Source organism: Clavelina lepadiformis, chromosome 1 (genome assembly GCF_947623445.1).
Source record: "Clavelina lepadiformis chromosome 1, kaClaLepa1.1, whole genome shotgun sequence".
Classification (NCBI taxonomy): domain Eukaryota; kingdom Metazoa; phylum Chordata; class Ascidiacea; order Aplousobranchia; family Clavelinidae; genus Clavelina; species Clavelina lepadiformis.
This window is the reverse complement of record NC_135240.1, coordinates 8,403,225-8,424,321: the sequence shown is the minus strand read 5'-3', so window position 1 is coordinate 8,424,321 and position 21,097 is coordinate 8,403,225. Positions and strand designations below refer to the sequence as shown.

At 36.7% G+C, this 21,097-nt stretch overlaps 5 protein-coding genes across 7 annotated transcripts in view; 4 read left to right on the top strand and 1 right to left on the bottom strand.

Moving 5' to 3' along the window:
* Window positions 1-21,097, top strand: part of LOC143459565 (small ribosomal subunit protein eS26-like) — an 85,489-nt gene that overhangs the window by 54,196 nt on the left and 10,196 nt on the right. Inside the window, exon 5 of one of the 2 annotated variants that reach the window (XM_076956781.1) lies at window positions 4,633-4,642. The exons of the other annotated variant lie outside the window; for it this stretch is intronic. The gene's annotated coding sequence lies outside the window, so the exon portion shown is untranslated. Of the gene's footprint in view, window positions 1-4,632; window positions 4,643-21,097 lie in introns of those variants that run through there. 2 annotated transcript variants of the gene reach the window in all.
* On the top strand, window positions 441-4,017 carry LOC143459549 (cell growth-regulating nucleolar protein-like). 2 transcript variants are annotated; one of them, XM_076956768.1, is made up of 8 exons: window positions 441-709; window positions 2,247-2,364; window positions 2,693-2,800; window positions 2,878-2,965; window positions 3,090-3,191; window positions 3,311-3,465; window positions 3,544-3,654; window positions 3,814-4,017. In XM_076956768.1, exons 1-8 carry the CDS (start codon window positions 588-590, stop codon window positions 3,946-3,948), a joined length of 939 nt encoding a protein of 312 aa, XP_076812883.1. In that variant the 5' UTR covers window positions 441-587; the 3' UTR covers window positions 3,949-4,017. The 2 variants fall into 2 exon arrangements, with proteins under 2 accessions (XP_076812883.1, XP_076812879.1); XM_076956764.1 differs by having other exon boundaries at window positions 442-709; window positions 3,311-3,463; window positions 3,536-3,654.
* On the top strand, window positions 6,854-9,433 carry LOC143459557 (hepatic lectin-like). Its single transcript, XM_076956772.1, has 7 exons — window positions 6,854-6,992; window positions 7,539-7,651; window positions 7,755-7,815; window positions 8,030-8,087; window positions 8,646-8,698; window positions 8,877-9,036; window positions 9,165-9,433. The coding sequence occupies exons 1-7, from the start codon at window positions 6,929-6,931 to the stop codon at window positions 9,418-9,420; spliced, it is 765 nt and encodes a 254-aa protein (XP_076812887.1). The 5' UTR covers window positions 6,854-6,928; the 3' UTR covers window positions 9,421-9,433.
* LOC143449007 (uncharacterized) lies at window positions 12,429-14,882 on the top strand. Its single transcript, XM_076949027.1, has 3 exons — window positions 12,429-13,629; window positions 13,697-13,715; window positions 14,235-14,882. The coding sequence occupies exons 1-3, from the start codon at window positions 13,058-13,060 to the stop codon at window positions 14,811-14,813; spliced, it is 1,170 nt and encodes a 389-aa protein (XP_076805142.1). The 5' UTR covers window positions 12,429-13,057; the 3' UTR covers window positions 14,814-14,882.
* Window positions 14,887-18,940, bottom strand: LOC143459740 (large ribosomal subunit protein mL38-like). Its single transcript, XM_076957002.1, has 10 exons — window positions 17,764-18,940; window positions 17,300-17,454; window positions 16,964-17,138; window positions 16,580-16,671; window positions 16,366-16,503; window positions 16,000-16,211; window positions 15,759-15,877; window positions 15,452-15,610; window positions 15,248-15,384; window positions 14,887-15,163 (listed from the first exon to the last, which is right to left on the bottom strand). Exons 1-10 carry the CDS (start codon window positions 17,862-17,864, stop codon window positions 15,015-15,017), a joined length of 1,437 nt encoding a protein of 478 aa, XP_076813117.1. The 5' UTR covers window positions 17,865-18,940; the 3' UTR covers window positions 14,887-15,014.

The window sequence follows — 21,097 nt, the reverse complement described above, 5'->3', positions numbered from 1 at the left end:
TAGACTTGAATCTTCAACTGTTTCATGAATTGATAATTGTGCACAGTTTCGCTGTGCAAACTAAGTATAACGCATTTTATTATCAAGTTTGAATTATGTTGTCATCACGCAATTTGTGCTGGAGGAAGTTAAACTTGAATCTAGATTAACTGGTTTGGTAGTTCGGTATTTCTGGACAGTGCTCAAGCGAGCATGTATACGTGTCAACCATGCCGTTCGTTTTTAGCTACAGCAGCCAGTTGTTACAATTATGTTCAAGTGATCCGGAAAACGTGCTTTTGCTTAAACCACAGACACGGGAACGTAATGCTTATTGCTGCTTAACGCGGAAGAGTTGCGCTATATGGTGTCAAAATCCAGCCTCTTGCGAAAGTATGTGGCCTTTGGCGGCAGCGCGAAGCCACCTTGTGTAGGATGCGCCATGCAAAATTGTTTTTATTTTTTTGATTACTGCACGAGTGTTCCGTACAAGCTAAGTTTGTTGTTTTCCCTGTTGTAAACCACATGGAGTTAGCTGACATTCTTCCAGCTGAGATAAACTTACCAAATATTTTAAGGAGTAACATTGGCTGACTTCTGTAAGGAAAATGGTGTTCTACACATGCAGTGGATGTGGGGAATCATTGAAAAAAAATAAAGTAGAAAAACACGTCAATGTTTGCCGGAATTGCGAATACCTAACATGCATAGATTGTTCGAAAGATTTCTGGTAAGTCTTGATTGTTATTTTTCAAAATATTAAGACCTAATATCAGTAACAAACCACTTTGGTTGTCTTTCTGTTGAAGACAAGATTTACAATTGTACCTACTATGTTGACGCTCAAGCCATGCTATTTCATAGCTTATAACCTAACACTAACAGTAGAACCTAAGGTTGTAATACAACAATAAAATTTATTAAAAACCATTTGCTACCTTTAGATGGTAGTGTTATTAGATAAAATCGAGGGTTTAAATTGAGTCTAGTACTGTATATATAATTGCACAAACAGATGACGTCACACTCCGAGTAGCTGGGGTCTGTGGTTGTATCCTGTATCCTGTGGTTGTGCACTTGTTTTCTAGACCCTTTAAAACGATATCAGCACGGCAGTCACATATATTAATTCCATTTACAGTTGGACCTGAAGTTTTTGGAGAAAGTTTTTTCGGGTATAGTGCAGAAATGCACAACCAAATGACGTCACAATTTGAGTAGCTGGGTAGTAGTCTAGTATACAAATGCATTCTGTGGTTTTGCACTTCTGCACTGGACCCACTTTTCAGTTTTTAGAACACAACCAACCTTTATCTTTAGCTGGCTACATTCACACATTTGATAACTTAACTTCTGTTTACACAATTTCTTGGAAAATAATCAACATCCGCTGCTCACTTGGCACCTAGGCAAATGTTTCAGTGCATTATGAGATCTCACATTTGTTGATGTGTATTCCAAAATAAATTTGCAGCCAGTTGGTGAAAAAAATTCTGACCTAGCCTTTTCATGAATTTTTATAGTCATTTGAAAACAGATGTACACACACATATATATATAGGCTATATAGTTGATATGTAAATGGTTGTAAATCTGTCAGGTTAAGACCTAAAACCAGGTTAAACCTTGGTTAAGAGTTTTGAATGCCAAATTCTATGTACAATTTTCCAGTACTTTGAAAATGTCAAATTCAATCCCACATTTATTGTTTAGTATATACTGTAATAAAATCATTACATGCAAGACGTTTGTGTGCAGCTGTAATGAAATCCAAATTGGTATTTATTTGTATTTTCTGGACGACTGACTTACCTTAAATATTTGAGTTATCATTTTCAACTCCTCACTTCTTTTGGCCACTGCCTTTGGTCACAAGTGTAGTGTCCATGAATGACTTGTACCATCACATCCAGCGCTAACTAACTTTCTGACTAGATGGTTGGTTGGTGGAAGATTAATTCGTTTTAATACTGGTAAAAAAGTTTTCTTTTTCCGTTACTTTCAAGTTTGTGTTTCCTTTGACATACCATTCATACCAGTTCATTTGTATTTTACTCAATTTTGTGACATAAATTATTAATTATCATTAGTGGTGCAGAAACTTGTTTGATAGTTTAGTCACCAGCCAGCAAAAATTGTGTAGATATATATATGCTTTTAAGCCAGAAAATAATGCATTCACTTTGGATGACTTCTGTAATATGTTGCAGTATTACACACAATGAATTCCAGTAAATTTTTTTGCCACATTTATATCTTAATTTTAGGGGAGATGATTACAAGACACACACGAGCTGTATATCTGAAGAAGAAAAATATGCAGCTACAGGATTTAAAGCTAAACCAAATAAAGGAGAAGTAAAGCAGCAAGAATGGCTGAAAAAGGTCAGGCCTGTGTATTATGTGATATTAATTTAAATATTGTAGAAATATCTTTGTGGAACCTGGCATTGTACTACATATCCTGGTGTTGGCAGTTGGAATGCAATACTTTTATCTTGCCATACTGTAGTTTCCATCACATATATTGAAGTTTTATTTTTTCGGTCATAGGTGTTTTATCAAGTAGTAACACTTATACAAACCATAGACTGTTACAATACTTATGGTTATGAAAGTTTTTTTTATGCAACTATTCTTAAGTAATGATGTGGAAGTTTCATAGATTTCATTCACATGTAAAATGTACCCAATTTTTGATTTTTTTTCATAGATTGAAAAGGCGAAGAAAGAATGTTCAAGTCTTAGTACTGAAGCCAAAGACTTACTTGAAAGGATGGAGGATTATGGAAACGTACCCCGCAAAAAAGGAAAATTTCTGGTACATCAACCTCCACTTTCATTCTTCTGCTCTTAAATTGAGGGCATTATTTATTCTTGTTTTTTGTTTTTTTGTAGAATTTTCTGAGCAACAGTTTAAAAATAAGAAACAAAAAACTTACTGAAGAAGTATGGGAAATTTTTTCATCAATGAACAAACCAAAAGGTAAAAGTTACTGAAAATAAAACTAAAGAATTGAAAATCAGGCATAAAACATTGGTAAATGTTGTTGATATCTAACATCTTGCTTCATTTTGTATTTATGTTATTTAAAATTTTATTTTTTTAGACAATAATGCATGCAATCCTGATCAAACTCTTGAACCCTGCAACAAGAAGAAAGATGCCGACAAAGAAAATGAAGAATATAACGGAGCAAGCATGAAGAAAGGTTTTAATATTTTTGATTTTTTTTCTCCAAATTGGATCACTGATCCAGGATCAGTGCCAAAGTCCCTTTAATTCTATATTTTATTGTTATTTCATTTATGGGCCTTTGATGCACTTCAGAAAAAATTTTTACTAAAACAAAGAAGAAAAGGAAGCAAGATGACGAAGAAGAAGAGCAAGGTCCTAAAAAGAAAAGAAAAACGAAGATTGAAGCTTGTAACGTTGCTCATAATGATGCTAGAGGCAGCGATAAAACTTCAGAAACAAACGAAGGTAAACGAACCAAGATGTTATTGTTAATCTTAGTTTAAATTCTATTTCTTCTTTTTGTTTTACTTGATTCAGGTGAGGGTGAGGGTGAGGGCGCAGCAGCAGCACGAAAATTTCCTTGGTTTAGGACAATTAAAGTATGTCTGAAAACAGCGCCCGATCACGAACTGTCCATTAAGAAATTACGGAAAAAGGTGAATGTTATCGTAGCAAAATCTAACGAATGATGAGATGTCTCTTTATTGCAGCAAGAAAGTTCTTGAAATAACGTTATCTTAACTTTACATTTTTCGAGGTTAAACGTGTTTTTCTCAAAGTTAACCAGTGCCCTGTTCGTCTTATGTTTCATCAAGGTGTTGAAGGAATATTCTTGCTTCGATGGCGAAAAGCGAACAAGGACGGAAAACGAACTAAATGCATTATTTTTAAAGAAGGTCAACAGAAATCCGAAATTTCGTGTTTTAAAGGAAAAAGTTAAACTTTTGTAACGTTTTAGCGGCTCCCTGTATAGAGAAACCTATTTGTTTTCAACTATTAAAATAGCAATCCAAAACCTCTTACGGGGCTGCTACACAAGTTTAAAAGTTTTGAAAAGTCAACACCTCGATTGTGACAAAGGCCGCATCCACAACGTCACTAACTAGCAGTGGTGGTTCATTGCGCATGTGATGGTTTCTCGTTGTATCTGCCCAGGCTGAAGTTACAGTTGAAGTTGAAGTTAGGCGTTTTAAATGTTTTATTATGAAATTGTTTAAAAAAGAAGTTATTATGAAGTTTAAGCGTTAGGTGTGAGAATTCCAGGAACCTGATTTCGCTCAAAATACTGCAATAGACATCTTATCCCACATTTTGCTGGATGCAATAACTCAGATCCTCGGCTCGTTTACTACCGAAACCCAAATTGCACTTTGCATTTCACACCAGCTCCTCAAAAGAACCAGGAAAGTTAGAGCAGATAAGGCGAAAGTATGTCTTCAAACAGCGTTTTGAAGGAGTTCAAACTTTCAGCGTCACGGACAACCTGCAGCAGTTACGGAAAACATTTTGTTGCCGTAAAACACGGTTTAACGAAAATGGAGTTTGCAATAAGTTCTTAGGATAAGAACACAGGGATCTTGTAGGTCAATATCAGCACAAACGTTTACAGAAAAAATTGGGCCCCAGGCCGCTTAGAGCTTTAAAGGCAATAGGCATAGTGAACATCTTGAAACGGAGCCTAAATTCAACAGGCAATGAATTGACAGGAGAGTGGTTTAATGCGATCGGTTCTCTTCAATCGGCAAATCAACCGTGCTGCAGCATTTTGGACGCCTTGCAATCGGCTTAACATATGACATGCTAAGTCATGGATTAAAGGGTTGTAGGCTAATATTAGTCGAATCGCGATGTGACCAAAAGCTTGATCAAGCGTATAGCAGGATTTCGCCGCTAAACAAGGACGATTTCTACCAACAATTTTGGTGTGGGAGTGCAGTAGCAAGATTTGCCCAGGATGTCAATTTGTTTGGACATTGATAAGGAGCAACCAAGAAAAACTCCTAGGCTTGACAATTAACGTAAAGAGACGGACTAAGGTTTAGCAAAGTTCCACTTTGTGTCTGTAGAAATCTTGGTCTGGAAGATCGCTTGGGATGGAAAAGTATAAGCTCTGTATTATTATAAGTCATCTTAAGTTCGTTGAGGCAAGCCGTAATGTTGAAAGTAGCTTAAAAGAATATGTAAGGGCAGCAAATAAAGCGATACAATTGTTTGCAGTAAAAATATTAAAATACAGTGACAATAAATGGAGTGTCAAAAGTCGGTATCAGATAGAAATCTTTATTTTCAGTTTAAGAAACATTTAATAATGGTGGCAGTTCCTCACTGCTTTTGCCCAAACTTCCTACTTTACATTCGTAGAAATGTCTTTGAAGTTATCGTAACCAACATGCTTTTATTAACTTATAACTAATAAGTTACTAACCTTTACGAGACGTAGGTGGAGTTCTATTAGATTGCAAATAGTTTTTTTGAGGTCAACATTCGGGTTTGGCACACCAGAAAAACTTCTGATCGTATACGCTTGCAAACACTGCTGCCCGCCATTTATTTCAACAGTCATTATTTTTCATTTATCATAACGGAAATGCTTGCACTGCTGGAGTCGTTGCACGCATTGGCAGGAGACTCGGGTGTAGGGATATCCGCTTTTACCAATGCTGTAACATATGTTAGAATATGTTGCTTTGAAAGTGAATAGTATTTCATCGTAGGCTATGTTGGATAATAGGTTCGCAAAAATTTGACTTAACTAATAAATCGAACCGGGTTTATTTGAGGTTAGATTTAGATGAGAAGGTAAGGTGAGTTTAGAGTCGAAAATTCTTTCTATATTATAATATTTCGGTTACAGACTTACAAGATCCTGTAAAAATAACATCGAACGTAGACTACAATTTTTTCCTATATTAGGTAATGACAATGACATTGCTTCGTGTCTACCGGTCTGGTTAAAGCTGGAGAAGAGCAAAAAACTGTAGCCCCAAAAGCGATTGTTCAGAAAATTAAACTTTATGCGCCTTCATGGCTGTTGAAAGTGATGGATCGAAAATGTATTGCAAATTGATAGGCTGAAAAGGGTTTGTGGTAGTGTTACAAAACCGTTAAAAAACGTGTTAATTAACCGTGGATGTATTAATCGGTATCTACTGTATATATAAAATGGTCTTCCAAAAAGCAAGTGATGGTACCCTGGCGCAGAGCCGGGCAATTGTTGTGATATTTATCGCACAGTGTGAATCCATATGCAGTGCCTACATGATGTCATACATGACATTAAAGCTTGCATTTTTTCACTTGTTTCAGTTTGCACTTTTTGAAAGGATATGTGTCTTTTTGATAATCTACAGTGGTCTATACCAGGCGTCACCGAACCTTTTTCACAAAGGGCCAGATATAATCATAAAAACTTACAATCGCTGGCCAAATTCCCACTTTGTTCAATAGGCTACCATACTATAAGCTCATTTGTGATTCAGTGAGGCGAGCCAGATAAATTAATCTTACCGGCCGTAGTTCGGTGACCCCTGGTCTATACCATCATATCTATCAATCTTTGAAAGGCTGGTCCATTAAAATTGTTTGCCATTCACCTCAACGTGTTTTGAAGACCTTGGGGAGAAAACTGGTTAAAACGCATTTTTAAAAATAAAGCTCGGTGAAAACCGTTTTTCAAAATTCCGGTTATTTAGCAACCCTAATTCCTGGTGCCTTTAGTATAGGCATGCCATTAGGTTGTGTAACTTGTGTTACGGCTACTGCATGTAGCAATATTAACATTTTTACAGGGTCACGTGCATTTTAGTCTGCGCTAATGCAATAGATTCGGGTTAAATTCTATTCAATATAAATTTTTGTCACCCATACGAATTTTGTGTAGGCTAAGATATTTGCTGCAAAATAGGTAGTCTAAATAATAATAATAAAGATATGAACCGAATGGAGCTAATGGACGATCCTTTGGTGGAAGAAGAAGCAAAGCCTGGGCCAAAGTGTACGATATTTCATTGTGTAAACATATTCAAAATCAGGGCTAAATGATGCTGTGAAACTTAGCCCGTTAGCCTATACATAATAAAATATGTCCAATGGTTTTCAGCGCTTGAGCAACAAATCAAAGTAGTATTTGAACGATTTTTATGCATGTTGCGATTGTTACGTGAACAAAATTTGAAAATGATATATCAATTTCGAAAAACATGTGGTTTTTATAAAGTAAAATGATTCCTGTACAAGTATACATAATTTATACTTTTATCCAAGCTTATGAAAATATGAAGTTAAGGGTGTCATTGTGCTGAACTAACGGCGCTAAGGTGAGGCTAACGTGTCCAGTTTGTGTCGCGACGTTATGCTCCCGTAATTGCCTTTGGCGCAATGCCTAGAGTAGATTAATTATTTCAACCAACGCTGCGATGAAAGAACCTTTTTAGAAATTTAAACAACCAAAGTTTGAACCTGATCCAACGATTTCCAGGAAAGCGCTTTAATCATTCGGCCGTTGTATTTTCTTCAAAGTAATTTTCTTCTGCCATTGCAGATGTCGTCACCGGCCTGAGGTTGTTCCAAAGCAAAAGAGTATATATAATGTATTGTGCTACAGTTGGTATTGCCTCTATTGCCATGGTACTGGCAATCACTGCTGTTATTCGGGTAACTTTGCTTAGTGTTTAACATGAATAAGAGCTAAGATTTTCTATATATTTTTTTTTAATTCTGCAAAAAAATCTTTAAATATGGTCTTCATGTTTTGCAGCTCAGCTCCGAGAAAGGTAACGTAAATGACATTCAACTTGAGTTGGAAAAAGTTAAACAAGGTAGGCCTGCCGAGAAAAATCTTTTTTCAAAAACTTCATATTTATCGAATAATTTTTTCCAATAAGCTAAAAATTTTTCATTTTCTGAAATGCTATTATTATTCTCATTTTTGAAATAAATATTGAAAATAATCCCAGAAAATTCAAGAAAGATTTTTGACAAGTGGCCTATATGATTACATTAATTGTACAAAGTTATTGTGGTCTTTTATAGAACTTGGATATGTTAAATTGCAAAATTTTGAATTGAATGCCAACCTATCAACGTTAACCCTATTCTAACTAGGCTTGGCTTCTCCCGCACACTGTCATAGCAAAACGTGGCGTACAGTTGCATTGTTTGCTGTAGAAACTTGAAATTTCGTGACTTTTCCTAAAAAATGTTCAGCTATCTGTCCATGTTTGTTTGATAAAGTTGGATTTTGTAATTTTTAAGATATTGCGATATTTTCATAATTTTCCTCTGCTTTGCTCTGCTCTCCGCATTGAAGCGTATTACTCATTTACGCACCAATAACTCGACTAACTATTCTCTTTCGTTCTCTTCTCGCGGTCAGCTGGTTTTCCGCACAGCGGGGGCGCGGCGTAACAAGAAGAATTTCTAGAAATGTGTCACTTTTAGAAATACTTAATTTACACTAAATTCACTTTCTTTAGTTTTACATTTATGATGTATACAGGAAGCCAGATGATTTTTCTACAAACCTGTAAAAATCCGATCAGTTTACGACGTATAGTTTTCTAGTAATTAACGATTGAAAATGTGTGTGCGGGGTCGGCCATACCTAGTTTTTTAGTAAATTCGCGAGCCTGGTTAGGATAGGGTTAACAGTCGAATACCTGGTGAACATGCAAAAGAATCACCTTCGAGATGAACTTACAGGTAAGTGTTGGCGAAAAAGTTAAAATAAACTTTTTCTGTTATATGTTTAGAAATTAAATTTTTTGTATAAATTCAGACTTTGGCCTATATCTAAGCAAACAATAAGTCATATTTATTAGAAGGTTGCAGATAGATAACTTTATAACCCGGGAGCTCGCTTTACCTCCAATCTTTGCAGCTCTGGTGACAACTCTTAATTTTGGGTGGTTTGCACCATTCAACGGTTATAAGTACCAAAAGACCACTGCTAAGGCCAACTGGAACGCAAGTAGAGCTGAATGTCAAGTAAAAGGAGCCGATCTCGCCTACGTCGGTGTTAAGAACTACGACACAAGAGTGTAAGTAACTATCAAATGCTAAAGAAATAGAAGCGCATAATTCTGAATGTAAAATAAACCAGCAAGCGTACACAGTCAATGTGTTTTTCAATGAAACGAGCATGTTATATTGCCGGTGTACTTTTCAGAGCAATTATGAGTGCACTTTCTCTCAACGAAGCCTGGATAGGCCTGCACGATATCCCGGCCGAAGGAAACTGGATCTGGGTGGATGGGACGAACGCAACGAAAGAAGATGCTCTGTGGGAGGATGGCGAACCGAACAGCTGGAAAGGGAGAGATGAGGACTGCGCTATTATCGGACGAAAGAGTGAAAAGTTTAAAACGAAAGATGTAAAATGCACCACAATGAGCATTGGGCTGTGCGAAAAGAAAATTGAATAAAAACGAAATCATTTCTAAGCCTGATGCTTTATCTGAATATGAGCAATACCAAATGCGCGGGTTTTATGACTACTCTCTATGAGTAGTCTCCCTGCACAGGAGGCCGGGACTGAAAATCACTTTCCAAAGTAGCTTAGGCTAGTTATATAAGCCCATAGAAAGTGCTTCTTGCTTAGCCTTTAGGCTAAGTTGAACATGTTATTTGGGTTAGTTGTCACATAGCCTATAATAAGCTAAGTGAAACAAGTTACCACACGTTAACTAGCATAAAGCGTTAAACCTAAGACAGAAAATGAGCGACATTGTAAGTTTTCACACTAAGATATGTTCTTGAATTTAAACGTATATAGCCTAATTGGAGATTGGGTCAGATAGCTCCACGTGTTGAATCATGGACAATTTCTTTATGCAAGACAGCTAAATCTGATAACAAAAGCCTCCACCCGGGAGATTTAGCAGCAAGAAAACCATCTTTAATAAAGCGACGCAACAACTAGGCCTACCTTCGTCTACCAATACTGTAGCAAAATGCCGAGGATGAAAATTCGAGTAAGTCACCCACAAACATCAAATATTTTCCATTTTTCTCCATGAGAAAAATCCAAAATCCAAAAAAAATCCATGAGTCTCGCGTCTCCCAACTTCTGCTTGCGGTGGTCACCGGGCAAGGTGTTACCTTGTCGTTGCCTTTGTTCCATTTCCCTAGGCCTAGTCTATACGCTGGTCTACCATCGGGTTGACTAAATTTGCAACTACATCCAAACGGACGTAGAATATACAGAAGACTATCTGGATTCTCGGGCAACCAACAACAAACCGGACCTTCTCTCCAGGCTCCAGCGCAAAAGACCAAGGTACTTTTATCTCTGAACGTTAGAGGGCAAAAACAAACCTCAACTTGGTGTTTGAGAATATTGATGCTGACAACAATCGATAGAGAGCTTGGGGAATTCTCACGGTTCCAATATCGTAGGCCTACCATATTTTCATTGCCAAAAAAGTGGACAATTTCTCCAGCAAGTACAATGCAAATAAAGTTTTACGTTTAAAGAATTTATCACATGTTTTTGGATAATTATACGCATATGCACAACTAATGCATTCAGCTTCAAAATCATTATGTTTTTTTCTGAAACAAGGATACTTCTGCCGCAGTTCATCAGAAAACACAGTGTTCCTCTTTGGCATTATTGCTTAGCTTTATTTAGATTTTATGTTTGTCTATATTAAAACAATGATAAGAATTATGATTAGACCTCATGCTGTAGCTGAAAAGTCATTTGACTTGACTTAGGCCTCATGCCGAAAAGTCACAAAAACATATAATTCTGTTGAAAATATAAGCAAGAAAGCGCAAAATGCAAAAAAAGGAGGACATTTGGGCATTTTTCAGTGTCCTCGGAGGACAATTCATTTTTCTTTAGAAATGAGGACAAATTCTCCTAAAAGAGCACATTTGGTAGTCCTACAATATCGACCCTCTCGCTTATCCTTGCTTGTGAATTCGTGACGTCAGTTTCCAGCACCCCAGCCAAGCAATTAAACTTTAGGCAGTTCGTCTGAAATGAGTTTAGCCTTATTACCAATCAGTCCGTACCAGGACATTTGATTCAACAAACCCGAACCAGACCTGCCAAGACTTTTGTAACGCGCCCTCCTACATATGAAGAGGCTCTTACGTGACCTTAAAGCATCGCACCAACATCTGTCGTGCCAGCGGAATTCCGAGTGTGAGTGAGAGTTTTATCGCTCTCTTCTTTGTGGGTCTCGAGGCATCGCTTCTAACAAAGCAGCCTCCAGTCTTTTGGAGAGGCTCAATATTAAAAGTGAGGGCGATGAGCAAAATTTGTTAACACCATCAACTTCAGCTCACATAAAAATTACTGCTGTAGTTAGTAGAGGACAATGAAGTGTTTTGGGTTAAGTTCTGAAATTCAGTGGGTTAGATTCTGAAATTTCGTTGTTCGGTTTTTGAAATTTCGCGAGTTGGTTTCGAAAATTTCCGTCGGTTAATAGGATTTTAAAATTCTGTAAATTGGGTTCTGACATTTCATGAGTTGGGTTTAGAGATTCCGTGGATTGGGCTTAAAAAATCGTTGATTGGGTTGTGAAATTCCGTAGGTTGCGTTCAGAGATTTCTGTGGGCTGGGTTTTGAAAATTTGTGAGTTTAGTTTTGGCAGTCAATGTGTTGGATTCTTGACTCTTGTCACTCATCGGTGTGACCTTAAAGCCAGAGTGCGCATGTCAAAACAACGTGTGACGTTTTGATCTGACTGTGCCAGCAAACAAGCGAAGTTGCCCGATATTTGTACTCACCTTGGTTTGCAAACGATCCTGTTGTATTAGCTTAGTCTAACTGTTAGCTAACGCGGAAGTTTGGTTTGGCGAAATGAATTAGATTTACCGTATTTATTCTAGTGTCCCAGAGAAAATAGCCTCTGGGCACTGGGGCCTAGACTAAAGTTATCTAGGCTATATCGCAAGCTGGAAATGTCGGTAGGTAATGCAGCTATTTCCGCTACTGCACAGTTTTTAAGAACTAGTAGATTTTTAAACAAAAATAGTATTAAGGCCTATTACGCCAGGGTGCGTTCCATGCGATTGCAAAGAAATACAGCAAAGGTCGCTTAGGTGTACAATTCGAATACGCCAAAAACTACGATTTTAAAAAAAAGAAAATGTTGCCCTTTTTTGTCTAAACAAGAGAAAAACTGAAGAGCAAAGTGAATTTGCAGTTGCCATAATTGTCGCAAAAATGTGTCATGTCGAAGTTAAAACGAGTTTACACCGCTTTACGGTAGGTCACGCTTAAGATCTTCAGTGTAACTCTCGTGGCTGTGTGGCAGACTGCAGAATAGATCTCCAGTGTGCAAAGACAATCGCCGCGGTGAGCCAGTGTGCAGCAACGATACATGGTGTGCAAAATGGTGTGCTTGCGAACAAAGTGACCAGATATCCTACATCATTTACTTAAAAACTTACATCGTTTACTTAATAGCAAAGAGCAATCCAAACCGAAAGGCAAAATGTCTATTTAATAAATATTTCGCTACTTCCTATTTTGTGTTATGTACTATATGTATGCATGAAAGCACTAAGGTTCTACTTTCATCTACATCACCGGTAAACGACAAAAATAGCTACCAGTTGGCGAAATGTGAAACAACCTGGTGAAGTGGTGAGCCGTCTTGCAGGCTGTTTTTCATCAAAAAATCTCCAGTGTGCAGGTGACATACTCTGCAGTCTGGGCTGTGTGGAATGCACCTTGGCTATTAGTGTTATGTCTACTTTGGAAGGGGAAAGATACAGTATATAATATTTAAGCAGTGTGCCACAACCAATATGAGCCTGTATATTGTCACAATCACAACATTTCACAAAATTGTGATTGCTTACTTTTTTGACCATTTTTTTTATCTAGGGTAGTTCCAAGATTTTACCCTTTTTTAACAACTTTTTGTATTTGTAGTTCTCGGAATTTGCTGTTTATTTTTATGTAGCAAACACTACATTTTGTCAGAGCTGTCTTCTAACATAAGACTAGGCGTAGTACTGTAGTTGTGCAAAAATAAAAGAGGACACATGTATATTTTAGGTAATGTGATAAATCCACAGGATATCTTAGTCTGATATTTTATGATCGTCAATTTTATGATGTTTAATTTTGATGAAATACCTTTATCTGGAAATTTAATAATAACTGTTGTTGCCAGTATGTCATGTGGCGTATTTCTTGGTTGGTGTTTACGTGGATCCGATAAAAATGAAAAGGAAGACGATATTTCATCACCGACTGAAGAAGATGATAGTTGTGATGAAGATGACTTAACTGATGGCAACTGCGGTGATTCTAATGAACAGTATAAGATGGTAATAGTGGTCCGCCAGGACCTTAAAATGGGCAAAGGCAAGGTAGCTGCCCAGTGTGCACATGCTGCTGTTGGCGCTTATAAAAAACTGAGCAAACAAAACAAGATGCTGCTTCGACGCTATGAATATAACGGCCAGCCCAAAGTAGTGGTGAAATGCCAAGATGAAGCAGAACTGCTTGCATTGTTTACTCATGCAAAAGCTATTGGCCTAACAGCAACAGTCATTCAAGATGCTGGTAGGACTCAAATTAGTGCCGGATCACGAACTGTGCTTGGTGTTGGACCTGGCCCTGAAGATAAAGTTAATGTTGTTACTGGTCATTTAAAACTGCTATAGCTGTTAAACAAAGTGACATTAAACAATTTAAAAAAGACTTTTTAAACATAATTGCCACAATGACAGTTTTCCCTGCCTTCTTATGGTGAGATATTTTGCCTTTCATACATTTATAGACCAACATGGTTTCCTTGGAATTGCACCCATCCAAAATATCCATTTCCACACCATTGAAAAAGTTCTTTTATTTTGATAACAAGCTGTGATAAACCTATTAAGATAATTTAACTAAACCAGTTAAAAAGTTACCACAAAATATTGCTCTCAGGTGCAGTTTTGCATGGTTGGTGACAGATACATATTAAACATCTTTCATCTATTATTAAACAACACATCTTGTGTACATATTAAATAAAAAGTGATGTCTTTTATGAATTTATTCATAATGTTAAATATGAATATTAAATATATATATATAAGTTTAAATTTCTCCAAGCCTAGAGGGTGGACAGTTTTGTTTCAATGTCAAACATAAAACTTCATGCCTTAAATTTACTTTACTAGTTAATCTGAAATCTATAAAATACTTTGACTGAGTAGTATGATCAGTAAATAGAGACCAGTATCCCTTAATACCAAGTGATATTTTGTTGGTAACAGGTGAAGTTTTTGTCATAAACCAGTATTGAATTTTTATAAGAGGTTGGGCACTACTAAGTCTTGTGCATACAAATTGACCAGCAGTCAGCACATCTCTTTCCTGAGAGTTCATGCAATGTTTTGTTTATCATACAAGTGCTTTCGGGATTTGTTGGGAAGTAAGACTTTTATGCCACAAAACACCACCGTCATCATATCAGCTCTAAGCAGCACCAAAATGGGTAATAAGTTGTCACATAAACTTGTTCTTGTTGTTCGAAAGGACTTGCCAATGACAAAAGGAAAGATTGCAGCACAGTGTGCTCATGCTGCCGTGAATGCTTACAGGAGCATTGAAAAAAATAATAAGAAAGACTTGCGTATGTGGGATTTGTGCGGACAACAGAAGGTCGCATTGCAGTGCCCAAATGAAGAGACACTTCTACAATTGTTCACAAAAGCAAACAAACTTGGTTTAAACGCTGCGTTAATTATGGATGCAGGAAGAACACAGATTGACTGCGGTACAAAAACAGTTTTAGGTATTGGGCCTGGTCCATCTGATTTAATTGATAAAGTTACTGGTGAACTAAAACTGCTTTAATATATCTTTGAGTTTTTGAATGGTTCTTCACTATGTATGCTGCGAAATGAAATAAAAACAGATATAGTACTAATTACTTAGAATAATTGTATTGGAAATACAAAAACAAATGCAAAAGTCTCCACTACAATGCAGCATGCAGTTAACATGCAGCTAAATTCACGTCTGAAATTTAAAAATGTTCAAAAATGCTGAATCAGTTCATGTAAATGCACCACCGCCAGGGTAGATAGGTTCTTTAGGCATAAACTTTTTCAGCCAAGTTAAAGTTTTTCTATGAGGAAAAGTTTTCAACTGACCCAATCTTTCTATTTCTTTAGGTATAAAATCATAAACTGGTTCTGGCATATCTGAAATAGTACAAATTTGATATTTAGTTTTAATAAATTGGCACTACTAAAATATAATTTTTAAGTTCATCATTAGTTACTTACCAAAGGTTTTGTGAAAAGTTTTCTGAACCGATTCGTCCCATTTTGTTTGGAAAAATCTTACCGATGCAGGTATCAAATCCACTTGAAACTTTTTGTAGAAATTTTTTGTTTTGAAAGTTCGGTTTCTGAGTAAGCAGCTACAGCAAAACAAACAAATTTAAACTTGCTGAAATTATTATTTTGCTGTGCAACTAAGTTTATTACCATGGCAAATTCCGTCTTTCGCTTGAAAAATCAAGCACACGTGTTTGTTGAAAGAGCAAGAACACCATCCGGTGGTACCCAGTTCCTCTTGCGGGAAAAGGTGGTAAATAATCAATTAATTGTTCTCCTGTCAGCAAGTCGTTACCTTTAATGTTAGCCCTACAACACAAACAACCCCAGCATTACTAAATATTTTTAGGGTAAAGTCATTATGTATATGGACAATTTACTACAGAATTTTACATAGATTAGTCCTAACAAATATTGTATTCAATAGTTTATGAATGCGATCATAACTGTCACTCACACAAACCAATGTAGATATTCTTTGTCATTATCTTCAAGATGTTCATCTGGATTAGTTACAATCAAACTCCACAGGTTATCGGGCTTGCTTACAAAACTTACCTCTGGTGTACTGGCTGCCTGCAATGTCACTCGAGAGAGTTAAGATTGCCAATTAAACCCAATGCATTAAATTACTGTGACTGAGAACATCTAAATCAAAGGGAAATGTTTCAATAACGTTTTCTGTTGTACAATCAAACCTCTGATGGCGAAATTTCATTTCCATAATACACTGGATTGAGAAGCTCATCTTTGCCAGGAAAAGCAATGTTCATGGGTACAACAGGATAAAAATGCCCATGACCAAATAAATCACGGTAAATATTGTAATGGTGTGCAACATTAAAAACATCCCTAGCTTCATCTGGACTGCCCTCCCAGTCTTCAAGAAATTGGTCGATGTCAACGTTCACTGAAATATGCATTGGCTTATTATGAGAAACTATAAAAATTAAATGTGCATTTGATCAAAAATTTGCCTTTTTCATATAAAACCCTTTAATTTGGCCTCATAAAAATTTCTCGGGTTTAATATGATAAAATTTCACATTGTGCTTTGTTCTTACAATTTCTTTTCCTTGCTGCCTTTTCTCTTTGTGGATCTAGTAAAATCTTTTTGATTTCTCGTTTTATGGCTTTGACCTCATGATCTTGCAATTTTTGAGAAGGAAGTTTCATTCCGATGTCAATAAAATTAGGATCCGCTGTGCAGAAAAGAAGATAATTTTTACTTTTTCTATTAATTTTTTTTAGAGTAGACACCACAAAAGTTATAATTACCTTTCTGTACTTTTAACCAATGATCCATTGTCTTCCAAAAGAGTTTTTTGTCTCTATTTTCCCTTCGCATGCGTTCGGCTTCGTGTGCATAACTAAATTCAGCAAAAATGCAAACATAATGGCCTGGTTGAGAAATGCTAAAACGTGATTTTAATTCTCATGATTAGTCAAAAAGAATGCAGATAATCTTTTTGTAACTGGAAAAAATTTGCTTCAACCAAACATTGAACCCATGATGCACTTATTAGACCAAGTACAACGCACAGCTTACTAACTTTTTTCCATCACTTTATGAAAAAAACAACGCAACTGTGCCTTATATACCTTGAATACACCTATAGTTAAAGAAAAACAGCCGACAATACACTATCACGACAACCATACTTTTTGTAGCTTCCATATGTGGGCAAATCATTCCTTCCATAGAATGGTTCATTAGGCAATAGCTTATCGTTTCCTTTGGTTTTAAGAGTTACATGCACCCTTTCAAATCCTTGCAGCGGCGATTTTCTTTTGTGTAGCATGGCATCAGCTACCTGCTCCTGATACTTTTGCTCACCTGCAAATACAATGTAATACATTCTTAAGCTGGCATGACACGATGACACCCAGTATGAATATTTGTCAAATAAACTCGATGTTTTGTTCATTTCCACTGAAACTTTAACAAGAAAAATAAAATATTTTTGTTATAAATACGTGGGCATTTACTCCTGATACCTGTTTTGTTTACTTCCAAAACTCCTGATTTCATGCAGCCGGGTTTTAAACGATACCCGCTTCTTAGTGAACGGAAAACATAAAAATTAATTATCGTGGCCGAGCATAAACCATTTTTCACTTGACTCAGCATAGCAAAGGTGTTCAAAATAGACCTACACAAACATGAAAAATGTTTGGAAAAAATAATCTCAATTAGCATAAATCACCAATCTGCAGAGTATGGCTGTTTTCAGCAAGATCTTGCGTGCACCAACCAACCAACCAAAAATGAAGTGCAAGCGCAAGTACACAAAAATGCCCAGACACACTTTAAGTGCATACATATTAGCGCAATTACACAGAAGTTGACTGATTCAATCTCTTTTTGACGAAAAATTAAGTGCGCAGAAGTTCTGTCCCAATTATCAAGTGCAAAAACATGAACTAATGACGCTTATAAAAACAATAAAGCGTGTGCTCACGCCAAACTCTGCAGTCTGGTCAACAACATCTGGTCACTCAGCAAGTGCTTTAATGCAAGCAGAAAAATCACTTTTCCTCCCTTGTAGTCTTGCACCACCATCAACTCTTGCCTAAAATTGAGCCACTTGAGATAAGTCGTGATTATACAGTAACAGAAAATTGATTCTACAGCTTGCACAGATTACAGTGAGCAAAAACATAAAGGTTGCACTAAATTTAACAAAATAATTTCAAATAGGCTATGGCAAAACTACAACCAAGTAGAGCAGGAATAGACCCACATCTCTGTATGGAAAGCTAGCATTTTATTCAGTTTTTGGTGAAAAATGTCCTTGCAAAGACGCAAATTTTGGCGTGAATGCATAATGACGAGCAAGGAACTGAATAATATTTGGTATAAAGATAAAATAGTTTGGCGTACACGCTGACAAATCTCAAACGTACAGTTGCCACACTTTCCACTATGGTAGGTCTGCATATGGCCAATGTGAAAAGTGAAAGCCTAATAGTCAAATCATAATCAGCTCTAAGCATTCCAGTGCCTGGCTGCAGAGTTTAGTAGATTTCGCCGAGATCTCGAGGGCGCAGAATCAAAATTCTAGTGTGCAAGGAAGCAGCCGGGGCGCATGACAGCTCGTGGTCCTAGCACGTCCGGCGTTTGTGGGAGGCAAAGTACGACCATTTTTAGCTAGAAAACGGAGAAGAAAAGTAGTGACTTCGTTTTTTTAGCAAGAGAGCTCTTCTCCCAGTTTGCAATACCGTTTCAGCCAAAAAAGTCAGATTTGCTGCCATATCGGTCTTTATGCTGGTACTCTGCAGTCTAGACCCGGCCTGCCAGCGATCAGCGTAAACAGTCAAGATAATATTTACAACTAAACCCGTATAAAACAAACTAGGCCTATGCTCACGCAATAACGCGTGGGCCCGGGGTGGTAGGCAACACCGTGGCCCGTCGTTGTCTTTAGTACCCTAGGGCCTAGGCTATAGTTTAACCAGCGGGCTAGGCTATATTCCAAATTTCGCTAAATCGATGTATTAGCACCTATCCAACTGCACCGTATTCAGTATCAACGTAGGTTTATTTGTATGTTTTCATAGCTTTGAAGGAGATTTTATTGGCTAGTAGGCCTTTTCTTGTTTATGTAGTAGCCTACTTATTTTTGTTCTTTGAAAAAGCTCTCAAGATTTCCTAAAGTCTACCGCTCTCAGTTTTCAGATCTACACACATTTTGTAATGTGCAAGGGACCTTCCCTTACGTAAAATGTCTCATTTACAGATATCTTATAACATAAAATTAACTCATCATCTACAACAGGGTTATTGAAAGGGGGCGATATTGTCTATCAAGGGGGCAATTGTGACAACTTGTGACGTTGGGGGGGGGGGCGATTTTATTTTTAAAGGGGCGAAAGACGCGATTTCCATTGTCTTCCAAGTTGTGATGTTATAATTATGTGTCTGATATCTACCGATCTATTATTGCATAACATCATACTTGCCACAAGTTCATTCTCAGTTCACGACACAATTGTTATCCAATCGAAGAATAGTTGATTGACAACCTGTTCCGGAAACATGTTATCTACCTTGCACTTTTGAACTCATTGTGCTAAGATAACCTAATGAATTGCCATGCTATTTTGTAAACATGTTATCTACATTGCATTACGAAATTGTAATGAAATGGTTGTTTATCGTTCTTTAGCCTGTAAGGGCGACCACTTCAATTAAAAAGTTTGTCTGTTGAATAGTTTATTGTCCTCGAAGTAAATGAGCCTCAAGGTCGTTGTTTCGTTTTTCTTAATCTTAGAATTAATTGTACACCTCGACAACTTTATATTCTGATTATATTGAAGCTTCTTTGAACGAATACATCAAGATAAAACATTGGTACAGCAACTACAGCATAAAGACCTACATGTTGCGGCGTTGATCGTAATAACAAGAAGAGACTGAATAAATCAAAATGCACACACAGTAAACACAAAGCAATCGATTACGTCACGCAGTGTTATGCTTCGCTGATTCGATAGACGAGAATTCTATGTCGTACACAATCTTATATTACATTAATTCATAATATTATCACAAACTCACCGAATTAAAAAAAAACCATCGTGATTGACAACTTAATTGGGAATTATGTATATCTGCACGATTGACACCATAATAATCGAATTTTCATTTTCAAAACAAACACTGTTGTTTGACACTTATTTGCTTTCATTAAAGATCAGCTTGTTAGAATTAAAACCTAACCTGCATGTACCGTTGCATGCCATGATTTCAGAGGGAAAACGTGAGCGAGTATAAATGAAGAGATAGATCGTAACAGCTCTAAGAACAGTCTTTTGTAATGTACTGTAATGTAATGATCTTGTAATGTAGAAAGATGCGCTTTGATGGCAACTGGGTTCTTAAAATTCTTTCCTATGCACAGTAATATTGTTGTAATTTCTCGTGTTTGTCTGAAGTAATAATGAAAAGCATTAAAAGTGAAATCAATCAGATTTCCAGATTGATTAATCGGTTTCAAAATTGATGAGTGATTCAGGGGCGTATTCAAGAATTTTTAAGGGAAGAAATAGGTCTGAAGTTGACCTAAAGTTCTCAACTACAAGTCCACAGAACAAGCAGTAAATACCGAAAAATAGGAAACGTTAGCTTGAATGATTCTGAAATAAGGCAAATATACATTATCAACTCTACCTGAGTGCACAGCATCGGCTGAACGTCGTCATAGCGACGGTTTTAACTATGTCGTTAGCGGTGCCCACCTATTCATTCAGGTTTATGCATTGTTGAGCACTATTCTGAAACCAGAGCAGTAATTTGACTTAAATGTTAGGTTGATATTATATTTTATTATCTGTGATTTCATTAAGAAAGGTAATGGTTTCCAATAGCAAACAAAATAAGATTAAGTGCCGTTCATATCTTGTGGAATATATTAAATTTGAATTTGTGCCATTTTTATCAAATACGCTACTTCCCATGTGTCTCTTATATAAGAAAACTCTCACAAATGAGGCAATGAAGCCGTCCAGGTTGCAAGATCACTTACACAAAACTCATCCGGAAAAAGCAAACAAATCAATGGATTTTTTTCAGGCTTTGAAAACGATTGAAGCTTGAAGTTCCATTAGAAATGTTTTTGCCCAAAAAACGTGCCAAAATGTCAAAGGTTTGATTGCTTCCTACAAGGTATCTTGATTAATTGCAAAAGAAGGTCTACCATTTACTGCGGGAGAAAGATTGGTGGTGCCTGCTGTTAAAGAAATAATTTCTACCGTTATGGAGCGAAATCCTGCACCAATAGTTCAAGCTGTTCC

Coding starts and splice junctions, on each gene's coding strand:
- LOC143459549 (XM_076956764.1), top strand. CDS start 588: ATGGTGTTCTACACATGCAGTGGATGTGGGGAATCATTGAAAAAAAAT. Junction 710..2,246: donor GATTGTTCGAAAGATTTCTG/GTAAGTCTTGAT, acceptor TCTTAATTTTAG/GGGAGATGATTACAAGACAC. Junction 3,655..3,813: donor TTAAGAAATTACGGAAAAAG/GTGAATGTTATC, acceptor TGTTTCATCAAG/GTGTTGAAGGAATATTCTTG.
- LOC143459557 (XM_076956772.1), top strand. CDS start 6,929: ATGAACCGAATGGAGCTAATGGACGATCCTTTGGTGGAAGAAGAAGCA. Junction 8,088..8,645: donor GCCAACCTATCAACGTTAAC/CCTATTCTAACT, acceptor GATAGGGTTAAC/AGTCGAATACCTGGTGAACA. Junction 8,699..8,876: donor CCTTCGAGATGAACTTACAG/GTAAGTGTTGGC, acceptor CAATCTTTGCAG/CTCTGGTGACAACTCTTAAT.
- LOC143459740 (XM_076957002.1), bottom strand. CDS start 17,864: ATGGTGGTGCAAGACTACAAGGGAGGAAAAGTGATTTTTCTGCTTGCA. Junction 17,139..17,299: donor TTTGGAAGTAAACAAAACAG/GTATCAGGAGTA, acceptor TTGTATTTGCAG/GTGAGCAAAAGTATCAGGAG. Junction 16,504..16,579: donor TTGGTTAAAAGTACAGAAAG/GTAATTATAACT, acceptor TTTTCTGCACAG/CGGATCCTAATTTTATTGAC.
- LOC143449007 (XM_076949027.1), top strand. CDS start 13,058: ATGATCGTCAATTTTATGATGTTTAATTTTGATGAAATACCTTTATCT.